At 36.3% G+C, this 12644-nt stretch overlaps 1 protein-coding gene and 1 long non-coding RNA gene across 3 annotated transcripts in view; one reads left to right on the top strand and one right to left on the bottom strand.

The window, feature by feature from the left end:
• LOC138751390 (uncharacterized) overlaps positions 1-9369 on the top strand; it is a 79103-nt gene extending 69734 nt beyond the window's left edge. Inside the window, exons 3-4 of the long non-coding RNA XR_011349887.1 lie at positions 7555-7712; positions 9298-9369. This is a non-coding gene — a long non-coding RNA (uncharacterized lncRNA). The remainder of the gene's footprint in view (positions 1-7554; positions 7713-9297) is intronic.
• sema5a (sema domain, seven thrombospondin repeats (type 1 and type 1-like), transmembrane domain (TM) and short cytoplasmic domain, (semaphorin) 5A) overlaps positions 1-12644 on the bottom strand; it is a 189308-nt gene that overhangs the window by 27726 nt on the left and 148938 nt on the right. The window contains exons 16-18 of one of the 2 annotated variants that reach the window (XM_069913603.1): positions 9289-9514; positions 5232-5450; positions 4401-4526 (exon numbers count right to left, since the gene is read on the bottom strand). In XM_069913603.1, coding sequence (XP_069769704.1) covers positions 4465-4526; positions 5232-5450; positions 9289-9514 — 507 coding nt within the window. In that variant the 3' untranslated portion in view covers positions 4401-4464. Of the gene's footprint in view, positions 1-4400; positions 4527-5231; positions 5451-9288; positions 9515-12644 lie in introns of those variants that run through there. The other variant, XM_069913602.1, reaches the window with a different exon arrangement.

Below are 12644 nucleotides of genomic sequence, written 5' to 3'. Positions count from 1 at the left end.
ACACGATCATGACAGATATCTAACCAGTCATCCTCAGAAAAAGTAAGGTTAATATCCTTTTCCCATTTAATCTTACATCTATTCCATCCCTTTTTTTCCATACTTCCCTGTAATATTTGATACATCAATGAAATGTATCCCTTCTTTGGTGCAGTCACAAGAAAAGATTCAAATTTAGTCAAATCAGGTAAAATCACGTTTCTACCAAATATGTGTTTTACTAGGGATCGAAGTTGATAATAAACAAATAAAGAATTTTCATTAATACCAAAATCTTCCCTCATTTGATTAAAAGATAAAAATCGACCTTCTTTAAAACAATCCCCCAAGTTTTTTATACCTTTAGATTTCCAATATGATAAGTATTGATTATACATTGGAAAAGGAATAAGTTGGTTATTATATAACGGTGTTAAAGTCAGTAATTTACCCTTAGAACCTATCATTCTATTTTTCCTCATCCATAACTTCATTAAATGTTTTAGTATAAGCACATTATATTGTTGAAATAAATTTAAATTCCACCAAAACAAAAATTGATGTGTTTCAAATTCAGAAATATTTGCCATCTCAATTTTAGCCCAACTCAGGGGCCGTTCCAAGTCCATTAATAAACTAATAAATTTAAATTGAGCTGCCTCATAATAATTTTTAAAATGTGGTAAGCGTAATGCATATTTCCAGGTTAACTTATTCAAAACTACTCTTGGAAATTTACCCTTCCATAAAAATTCCCTAACCATTTTATTTAAATCTCAAAAAAATTCTTATTAAGTAAGCACGGAATTGATTGAAACAAATATTGTATACGTGGAAAAATATTCATTTTAATAGTATTTACTCTTCCAATTTTGTTTCAATCAATTCCGTGCTTACTTAATGAGAATTTTTTTCGAGATTTAATTACTAATTATTCGAAGAATATTATCTGAAGCATACCTATTCTTTATAAAACCTATTTGATCAAAATGTATCAACTTAGGTAAAAATTTAATCAATCAATTCGCTAATACGTTAGCTATCATTTTATAGTCTACATTCAACAAAGAAATTGGTCTATATGAAGACACCTTTACGGGTCTCTATCCTTCTTAGGAATTACAGTAATTAAGGCACTAGAGCATGATTCAGGTAAATCGTAATGTTCTTTAATCTGTCGTAACACATCTCCAAACATTGTAGATAAATCATCATAAAATACCTTATAAAATTCAACCGAAAACCCATCATCACCAGGTGATTTTCCACTCGGCATTTCCAACATGGCTGATTTAATTTCCAAATCATTCAAAGGAGCCTCCAGCTCCAATATGTCTTCTTCTCCTAATACCGGTAATTTCAACACCGATAAAAAAGAGTCAATCGAACCGTTCTCCTGTTTTTCCTCAGAAGTATATAATTTCTTATAAAATGAATAAAACTCATCAGTAATCTCACGAGGTTTGTAAGTAATAATCAAATTCTGTCTAACTGCATTAATAACCCTTGATACCAGTTCTTTCTTTAACTGCCATGCAAGTACCTTATGTGCTTTCTCACCCCATTCATAATACCGTTGATTAGATCTATTAACCAAGCATTCATTGATAAGATTACAACGTATTATATTTCAATTTCAATCTAGATAACTCTATCTTCTGATTTTCTGTCGCATCTCTCTGAAATTCTTTTTCTAATTGATCAATCTGCTTCTCTAATTCAAGACTCTCAGTCAAATAGTTATTTTTAACCTTAGAAGTATAACTAATTATTTGACCTCTCAAATAAGCTTTCATAGCTTCTCACAATATAAATTTACTCTGAACAAAAAAAGATTGATTTGTTTCTTAACAAATTCAATAAATTCCACTTGTTTTTTAACAATATTGTATTGAAGCTACACAAACTTTTTCAGAACTCTCCTAAGTAAAATACAACAAATTACCCGACTTTTATATTCTGCTTGCAATATTTTCCCCTGTAAATGTGCCGATATTAAAAAAAATCAATTCTAGAAAAAGATTCATGTCTTAATGAATAAAAAGAAAAATTCTTCTCTGTTGGGTTAAGACGTCGCCAGATATCTACTAAATTAAAATCTTTCATCAAAGCTCGAATTTGAATTGCCATTTTAGATTTTTTAACATTTTTTGGAAATTTATCTAGTAAAGGTTCCAAAACACAATTAAAATCTCCTCCAACCAAAACATTTTCATTAGCTTGTCCCAAAAGCAAAAATGCATCCGAAATAAATACTTCATCATCCACATTCGGTGCATAAATATTAAGTAAAGTCCAAAATTCATTAAAAATCTTACAATTCAACTTAAGAATACGTCCAGCATTCATTTCCATTGATTGTAATTTTCTTTTTCATTCAAATGTGTCTCCTGTAAAAAAGCAGTATCAATCTCCATCTTTTTAATGTAAGCCAAAACTCGCTTACGCTTGATCAGATTATTTAATCCTTGAACATTAAAGGTGGCAAATTTCAAAATTACTAAATACCAAAAATAGTCACAAAATTAATAATAACAAAAAAAAGAAAAAAGAAAAATTTTCAAATAAAATATATAGGCCCTCCAAATAGAAATAGTATTCGTTAATAAAAAAACAAAAAAAAACTACCAAAAGGTAATAACTCCCTAAAAAAAAACTGGGTGTGGATAATCCACTAGTGACTGATGACTAACAAAGAAGTTAGTGCAATCCCCTCCTCCCCAGCCACCCAGTCAGAAATATTAACATATTACAAAAAAAATTTCAAAAAAAATTTTCAGCTTTAAGATTCCAGTCCAGATGGTGAACTAGTTTCAAGAGTAGATGAACTCTTTCCCTTCCGATTCTTCCCATTCCCATCCTTTCCATTTCTGCCATTTTGTCCGTTTCCAAGTCCATCAGGTTTTCTTTTAGGAGATAATGGTGGACTCTTTCTTTGTCCTCTGACATCTGGTAATGAATTAGCAAAAACCATTGCCTCATGCTCACTCTCAAAGAATTAAAACTGATAGTTTCCATAAAACACTTTCAACAAAGCAGAATAACGAAAAGCAAATTTGCAACCTTTACGCTATAAAACATCTTTAACTGAATTAAATTCACGTAGGCGTCTGATAATAACTTGACACAAATCAGGATAGAAGAAAACTCTACTATTCTGAACCATCATTGGGACTTGCCTTTGTCTTGCATTTTGAACTGCAAGTCGAAGAATTGTCTCCCTGTCCAAACAATTCAAACAACGAACTATCACAGCTCTTGGCAGCTGACCGGATAAAGGTGGTCTTCTTAAAGCTCTATGTGCTCTTTCCAATACCAATCCATCAGGAAAGGACTCTTCCCCCAACATTTGGGGAATCCAATTTGGAAAAAATTTAACAGGATCTTGACCTTCTATACCTTCTGGCAAACCCACAATTTTCACATTATTTCTTCTGCTTTGATTTTCCAAATAGTCCATTTTTCTTGTTAACTCTTTTTCCCGGGCTCCTAAACCTTTACCTGATTTTTCCACCTTCACTATTGTTTCTGTATTGGATTGTACCTGTTGTTTACATTCAGAAAAAGAAGCTTCAAATTTTTTGAATTTTTCCCAGTTTTCTTTAACTTCTGCCTTAACCACATTTAAGTCTGAAATTATATCAGTATTCATTTGAACCACCTGATTCAATTGACAAGTAATAATATCCAGATAAGAAGCAATACCTTCAAGCATCATATAAACAGGCTGAAGTGCAGTTTGGAATGCAGGATCCGGTTCCATAATTTGTAACTCATTTTCTTCCAGTTCTTCTTCCATTTCCTGTACAGTGGTAAGTCCTCTTCTTGTTCCTCTTCAAAAGGTAGCATTCTGATCGTTTTGCTGCAGGTTTGGACACCCAACGAGGACTCCCCGACTTCCTCAGGGGGTCGTTGTTGTCGTCCCCCCGCAGACCATTTTTTAATAAAATTACGGAAATCTCCGTAGTTGACAGTGCCACCCAAGCGCATAGTCGCTGCAGACTGCATGTCTGCCGTCGGGATCTTCTTCCTCCGCACTCCCGTCTCTTCCAACGGGAAAGTTCTTTGTAGCAAGCCTCCAGAGTCCTGCCCAATTTCTCAGGAGTGCGCTCCTTCCTCCGCAGAACAGGTTGAACCAGCGCCATGTTGAGACTGGTGAGTAACTGTTACCTTAGGTTTTGTCCCCACCGGCGATCGTTGAGGCTTGGGGATTGCTGAAAACGGATCCGAGACTGTTCAAGGTTGTTTAGGCCCCAATTCTTCTGCACTTCGAAACTGTATTTTCTTTTGTAACTGAGACTTAGTTTTTTTTTAACATTAGTAGCCATAATAGCTCACCAAAATATCAAACTAAAAATTAAAGTTTTAAAATTAAAAATAAAGGGTTAAAAAAATGGGCATTTAAAAATCTGACCAGAGAGGGCAGGGATTACACGTCTGATCCTTATGCCATCTTGCCACGCCCCTGTCACCCATTTCAATTCCCTATTCCATCCCCTTGCTGACATGTCTGTCCATGGTCTCATGCGCTGTCAGGCTCAGACCATCTGCAAATTGGAAGAATTTCAGACTATTTTAGGGCATGGGAGAAACATCAGTTATCAGACTCATTAATCAAACTATTAATAGGCAAGAGCATTTTTGATTTCAGGGAAAATTAAAGAAATGTCATATAAAGGTAGATTTGATGGGTCAATCTGTCACTAAGTAAATATTATAATCCACAGGATATTAATTATGTTATCTATAATTCAAAATAAATAGAAGCTTTGCTGTCTCCTGAAAATAGTTTAATAACTGCAATGTATTGGCAAATGCAAGAATCTTTGTTTTATTCTACCTTTGCATGAACAAGTAACTCATCTGATTGCAGGTTAAGATTAAGACTCAGAATTGGAAACCCAGCAAGGTTTGCATAATCTGTCACATATCTAACATGTATAAAAGTGTACGTCTTTTCAGGATATTGGAGGTGGGCATGGTAAAATGTGAAGTATTTTGTCACACAACTATTACATATAAACCTACAGTTCTCTTGTGATTAGAAAGGAGAATATAAATGTATAATAACATTTGGCAATGTTTATAATGTACATATCTTTTACTGTTTCTCATCTTTCATCTCTGCACACATGATATGCAGGAAAAAGTGCATTATCACCAAGGCTAGAAAATGTTCAGTTCACTTGACAAACAGCAATTTGTGCACTTTTGTACAGATTATTTTAAGGTAGCAGAGAACCAGCATGTACCTGGACAAGGCATGATATTGCACTCCTGGTAATCAACAGGTTGTCCCAGGCAAGGAAGTCCTCCATTCCTTGGCTCAGGATTATTGCACATTCGTTTGCGACTGCGAATTCCTCGGCTGCAATCTCTGCTACACTGTGTCCATGGCAGCCAAGCAGACCAAGCCCCATTGACTGTGTAAGCAGAAAATCTCCCAAACCGCAAGATGCTTCCAGAATACCCTTTTGGAAACAAGGGTTAAAGTCATAGAAGCAAAAATCAAAAATACAATTGCTTACCCATTTAAAAAAAACAAATGGTGGCAGACTTAATATTGTATGGGAGCAGATTTTTAACAAATTTCAAAAATATGATAGCATTAAAACACATTTTAAAATTTGAACTAATTTTAAACTTAAAAGTTAAACACACACTAAACAATTAAGTATATACAAGTTAAGAGAATTAAGTTAATCAAAGTCTACTTAAGATTCCCCTGACAACTTTTGCCCCATTGATTTCAATAAAAGTGCTATATTTGAGCCAGGTTTTACATGGTACAGGACCAATAGACAGATTTCTTGATAGAAAGTCTTGGAAAACTTGCAATCCTGTTGGTCTTCAAGGAAAATCCATCACACAGCACAGGTAACGTAGAAAACTATATCACTGCTGGATGTTTATGGGAATGCTGAACTTAGAGGACTTAGTGGATAAATAAAGTTGCAGCCAAGTCTTGGTATTCAGATGGAAGGTCTACCATTTTAAATCATATAAAAATCTTCTCTATTCGTTGGGAGTTAAGTGAAATTTCCTACATGGAAACTTTCCAGACATAAGATACTGGCCTAAAAAGTACTGCATTGACAGAAGCACTTTAACAGAACAGCCTGGCTGTGGAACGAGAGGTACTGCTACAAATCACTGAGGGTAGTTTTCTGGATAAAGCCATAAATCTAAAGGATAGATAGAATGCTTTAAGGCCCATATATCTATTCTGAGCCATGGTATCACAAACTGATACAATTCTCCTTTTTGATTTATTATTGTACCCATCCATTAGCTTTGGAGGTGTGGTGTCCTTGTTCCAGTAGAAGCGCAAGTAAAGGCTTTGGTGTGCTTTCTTGACTGTCGCACCAATGTGTTTGTCCAAAGTTAGGTCACTGGATGCGTTTATTCCTAAGAACTTGAAGCTATCTACTCTTTTGACTTCAGCAACATTTATCTGGTCAGTGGGGTGAACTCTGCCCACTCTCCTCAAAATCGTCTCCTTTGTCTTACTGATTATACTACTAATTTTGGTGCAATCCACAAACTTGCTTATCATACTACCAACCTTGTGATCCAAATTGTTAATATACCAGCGTTGTCTCCACTCCATCCTCAACATTCATTGGAGCGCTTTCATCCCTAACGTCGAAGTACTCGAGATGGCAGAGGTCGACAGCATCGAGTCCACGCTGCTGAAGATCCAGCTGCGCTGGGTGGGTCACGTCTCCAGAATGGAGGACCATCGCCTTCCCAAGATCGTGTTATATGGCGAGCTCTCCACTGGCCACCGTGACAGAGGTGCACCAAAGAAAAGGTACAAGGACTGCCTAAAGAAATCTGTTGGTGCCTGCCACATTGACCACCGCCAGTGGGCTGATATTGCCTCAAACCGTGCATCTTGGCGCCTCACAGTTCAGCGGGCAGCAACCTCCTTTGAAGAAGACCGCAGAGCCCACCTCACTGACAAAAGGCAAAGGAGGAAAAACCCAACATCCAACCCCAACCAACCAATTTTCCGCTGCAACTGTGTCTGCCTGTCCCGCATCGGACTTGTCAGCCACAAACGAGCCTGCAGCTGACGTGGACATTTACCCCCTCCATAAATCTTCGTCCGCGAAGCCAAGCCAAAGATTCAGTACTTTGCCATTCCACTGGTCACAAGCCTCCAATCCAAGTAACAATCCTCCACTACTGCACTCTGCCTCCTATCATTAAACTAATTCTTTATCCACTGGATAGATCACCTTGGATCCCATGCAATCTGACCTTCCAGACCAAGTTACCATGGAACGTTTTGTCAGTCCTCCCTGATGTCCAACATCCTGCCTTCAATCACTTCTTAAAAATACTCAAATAAGTTCATGAGACACAATTTCCCATTAACAAAGCCACCTCACCACCCCCTTCCTTCTCCTATCTTAGCTCACTGTTCTCTTCCCCATCACTTCTCAGTTCCTGTTTTTTGTTTCCCAACCATATAACCGATATCCACCTATTACCCCTTCCCCTTCCTCCCTCCTCTCCTCTTCCCCCCTCCATCACATTTTATTCAGGACGTTACCTGTTTTTTTCCAGATTCCTAATGAAGCTCCCATCAGATTGCTTTTCTTCCTGTATGACCTCCTGGATGCTGTATGACCTGCTGAGTTTCTCCAACACTTTTGTGTACTGTACGGGAATTCACCATGGAACTTTTAGCCAATCAGCGTCACAACCCCATGTGTAGGAAATAGGTACAGGTAGTGTATTGTTATGAAATTATAATTCGAATATCTAATCTCTGCTCAACACATGTAATGTTCATGTTTGTGCCACAATGCATGTACAGTGAGGTTCAGACAACCCAGATTCCCATCTGCAAAATCTATGTAACAGTAATCCCGCTGATCCCTACCATAACCAGTCCAGATAGCTCCAGAATTCCTTCTATTTTTCACACCTCGTCAGATTCCTATTGAATGTTTCACTACTTCACTTTGGCAGGGAATCCCAAACTCTAACTACTCACTCCGTTTTGTGTTTTTTTAAGTGCTTTTTCTCATATTGTTTCTGCAAAACTTTATTCTTAGTGTCAGTTCTGGAAAATTACTTTCACAATTTGTTCCTTATATGGTCTATTCAGGTTTTTTGTTTGACTACCCACACTGCAAATCAATTTTCCCATAACTAACATCTTCTTAATATTTCCTCCAGCCAGTGTATATTTTGGTAAATCGACAATTTCCAATATCAAAGCTAAGTCATAAAGACAGTGCAAATGGAGTTTGCATAGATAATTTTATGCAGAGCATACTTGTGGGTGCCAATCTGGTTCCAGTCTCGGTTAATACCCTGTCTTGAGTTAGCTAAGTTCAGCCAAATTGATGATATATTGCTACAATTGTCCTCGGGCCTCAATTATTCTGGGTCAGAAGGAAAAGCAGAAATTTTCACTGTTTATTTCTATCCATTTGATCCTACTGGATATAAACTAGGCTTGGATTGTAATATTCCCTAGGTTGTACTTTAGTTGTCTGGTTTGCTTTCACAAATACAAAATACCCAATTAGATGAAGGATATGAGTTGTAAATCTTTAATGTTTTCAGTTCTCTACTTGGTAATTTAATAATTCATCATACTCAAAAATGAATGAAGTACATTTGTCTGAAGTCTCTAGTGAATAAGATTCTCAGTCTGCTTTCTGTTGACAATGATCCTGAAGAATGCAACAACGTGAAGCAACATTAGAAAATCATCTATCAACTTATTTTTGCAAATGCCCTTGAATCAATTTTGTTAAAACTGTCAATATTTTGTTTAACATGTGTCCAAAAATATTTGGCCTAATTAGCAGTAAAATCATGTTTTTGCATAATATACCTGCAGCTATTTTTAAAAATGCATTCATTAATAGATAAGTTCCCCCTTTTAAAATAAAAAGCAGAGAAATGTTATGAGCACATTCAATAGCTATATTGAAAAGGCCTTTAGTTTGGTATGAGCTCTGGTGTCTGAAACTCTATGCTAACCTTCTACTTGGGATGTTTACATGTTTACATCAATGGGCTGTGGGGGGGGGGAATATATATATCTCTACATAGATATATCTATATATCTATATAGATATAGATATCTATTTATCTATATAGATATATAGATATAGATATAGATATATCTATTTATCTATATAGATATATCTATAGATATATCTATATATCTATAGATATATATATTTTATTAACTCAGGGACAATAAATAATGTTCCCAATTGTTTGAAGACTTGTAATTATTTAACTTCCCTAAAATCCAAATTTCTGTTGTCCACTCACCACCTGCAGAACAGCCTGTTGATCCATCACTGGAGCAGTAGCGCATCTCTATCCGTTGACGACCAACATCTAACAAGTTTGGGTCAGGTAAGCGAGCCTTGCACGTGTACCTAAATCTCTGCTCATAATGACCTCCATTGTCTGAGATGTTAACAGGCATCCAAGGGGTCCAAGGAGTAGTCTTTTTCAGTTCTGGACAGAGGTTAGTATTACAAAGTTGATATTCCTACACATAAATTAAAACAAAATGAGCAAAATTAATTTTTTTTTTGCACAATAAAAGTTAGAAACATTATTAAAAAAAGGCACCAATGGGTGAGTTTTGCACATTTGGTATATTTCTCCAAAACAGGATTCAAATAGAGAACACGAATATGGTTGATATTGATCACTTTAAACATAAAGAATGTGCAACAATTCTGATACTTGTTGAGCAAATCTAAAATATAGGCTTCATTCTAGTTATAGAACTGGAGGGGAATGGGTTATTTAAATAATATTAAAATGTTACTTTAAGCAAACTATTAAAAAGTCAATGATCCTAATAATAACCCTGTCATACCCTGCCTCACACATATTTGAGGTCATGATCCCAGCATCAGATTGGTTTTACTCGCCTCAAGCAAATACAAATTAGAAGCTAAAATCTGGGTTTTTTTGTCTGAAACCATCATCATTACATATTCATTTATTCTTCTACAGCAAAGGTGAATCTTTGTCTGCCTTATGGCAGACTAAAGGCAATTTTGTGTAATATTACATTTCTGCTCTATTACATGACAATAAATAGTATCTGATCTAAATTTTAATCTGGAAAAAATAACACTTCACACTGAACTATCTGCTTTTAATAAGATTAATAAAACTAATTTAAGTAAAAAAAAAAATTCTGGGTCCAAACACCAGAATTGAACTTGTACGTAACCATATACTGTACAAATAAAAGGCATTGAAATGTAATGGTTGTTAAAATCCACTTAGAATGTTTGTGAAATGCTTACCTCTTCTCAAAAAGCAGTATGTTTGACACAATTATTTGGCACTATGCAACATCTGCACTTTACATGAGCACAATTTCTGTCTAGTGAAATTATGCTTTGGAAAGAGAGGTCTCTTTTACTCAGTTGTTATTTTCACCAATTATTTCATATTTATTTATATTGAGTCTTTTGTGGTCCGAGACCTGACAGATTACATTTCCAAAATCCCTTAGATCCGCAGAAACAAATCTCTATACATTCACAGGGTCATCTCTGTTTTAACACTCGCTTTGAAGTAGGTTCATAAAAAGGAATAATATATTCCAACTAGACTTGGAAACTGATAGGCATTCAAGAATGAAGTCAACCCTGACATTAAGTCACATTGGATTGAAAGTCATACGGGCTTTAGTTTGTGGGTGGGCACAAAAAAATGGAGGAAGGGTGGAGGTAGAGATCTCACCAATATGCATTTACTTAGATTGTCAGAGTACATACATGACATTAGATATAACCCTGAGATTCTTTTCCTGCAGGCCAGGCAGAATCACCACTTATTGGTTGTACAAAAGTAAAACTGTAAACAAAAACAAATCTAAACCACTGATTGCAATCCAGAGAGGGGGGAAAAAACAAGCAACAAAATGCAGAAGTAAGAAGCCTTAAATGAGTTCTTGATTAAATTTATTATGGTGGAGGGGTAGCAGCTGACCCTGAATCTAGTGGTGCGAGCCTTGTGGCAACCATACCTCTTTTGTATACTTTAGCAGTATGCTTGGGATCATTGTCTTGCTGTAGGATGACACACTGTCCAATGAATTTGGAGCCATTTGTTCAAACTTGGACAAATGAGAGGTTTCTAGACACTTCAGAATTCATATTGCCATCAGCAGTTACATCATTAGTAACAGATGCACCAGTACCTGTGGCAGCCAAACGTGCCCAAGTCACAGGTTTCATAGATGAGGTGGAATGTTTTGGATCTTGGGCAGTTCCTTTACGCCTCCACACTGCTCTTGCTATCACTCTGATACAGGTTAATCTTGGTCTAATCTGTCCACAAGACAATTTTCCAGAATTTTGCAGGCACTTTTAAATACTTCTTGGAAAACTGTAATCAGGCCATCCTGTTTCTGAGGCTAACTACTGGTTTGCATCTTGCAGTGTAGCCTCTGTATTTCTGTTTATGAAGTTTTCTGCGGACAGTAGACATTAGCACATCCACACCAGCATCCTGAAGGACATTTTTGATCTGTCAGACAGGCATTTGGGGATTTTCTTTTTCTTCATTATGATGAGAATTCTGTTATCAGCAGTGGAGATCTTCTTGGCCTACTAGTCCTTTTGTGAATGCTGAGCTCACCAGTACGCTCTTTCTTCTTAATGATATTCCAAAGTGTTGATTTTGGTAATCCCAAAGTTTGGGCGATGTCTCTTATTGTTTTATTGTTGTTTTTCAGTCTCATCATGTCCTCTTTGACTTTCACTGGCACAACTCTGGTCCTTGTGAAAAATAGGAACTACAGACTTCAAAGGTGATCAAAAGCTTAGAAGCCAGTCTAGCTCTCTTCTACCTGCACCAATAAAGCAATTAAGCACACCCAAGTACTCACAAACACCTGTGAAGCCAAATGTCCCAAACATTATGGTGCCCTGAATTGAGGGAACTATGAATAAAAAGTGTTGTAATTACTACATGGTCAAACCAAAATATACACAAATGTCCTGAATAAAATCTGGAATGTGCACTTTAATCACATGAATTGTTTGATTACAAATTTAAAGCTGTGCAGCACAGGGACAAATAAAGGAAAAAAAGCATATTTGTCCCAAACATTACAGAGGACACTGCACTCTATATGTTTTGCCAGTATTCAACATAGCAAAATACATTCCCTCACAATTTTCTGGGTTAATTTCTGTCATCACTGTGTCCAACTTTCCAGATGATATCCCATTGTATTCTTGGTCAACTTACTTCACTATGTATGGTTCCACCAGCTTTTGTCTTCAACACATTTACTATTCAAGTCCTAAACCTATCCAGCACCTATCCCTGTGGTATACCACTAGTTAAAAACTTAGAATCAGAAAAGCAAACCTCCACCACTACCCTCTACCTGAAATCCAGTTTGCCAACAAAGCTTAAATCTCATGTGCTTTAACCTTCAGGATCAGCCGACCATGCAGGATCTTATCAAAAGCCTTGCTAAGGTTTTTCAACAATGTTCTTAGTTACTTCCTCAAAGAACTCGATCATATTTTAGGATTTCCCCTGTACAAAGCCATGCTGGCTCCCACTAATCAATATCTACTTATCCATGTGAACACAGATTACCCCTTAATTGTTTTTCAACAATTTCCCTACTACTGTTG

Source organism: Narcine bancroftii, chromosome 1 (genome assembly GCF_036971445.1).
Source record: "Narcine bancroftii isolate sNarBan1 chromosome 1, sNarBan1.hap1, whole genome shotgun sequence".
NCBI classification, from domain to species: Eukaryota; Metazoa; Chordata; class Chondrichthyes; order Torpediniformes; family Narcinidae; genus Narcine; species Narcine bancroftii.
The sequence above is the reverse complement of the archived record's forward strand: the minus strand, read 5'-3'. Positions and strand labels throughout refer to the sequence as shown.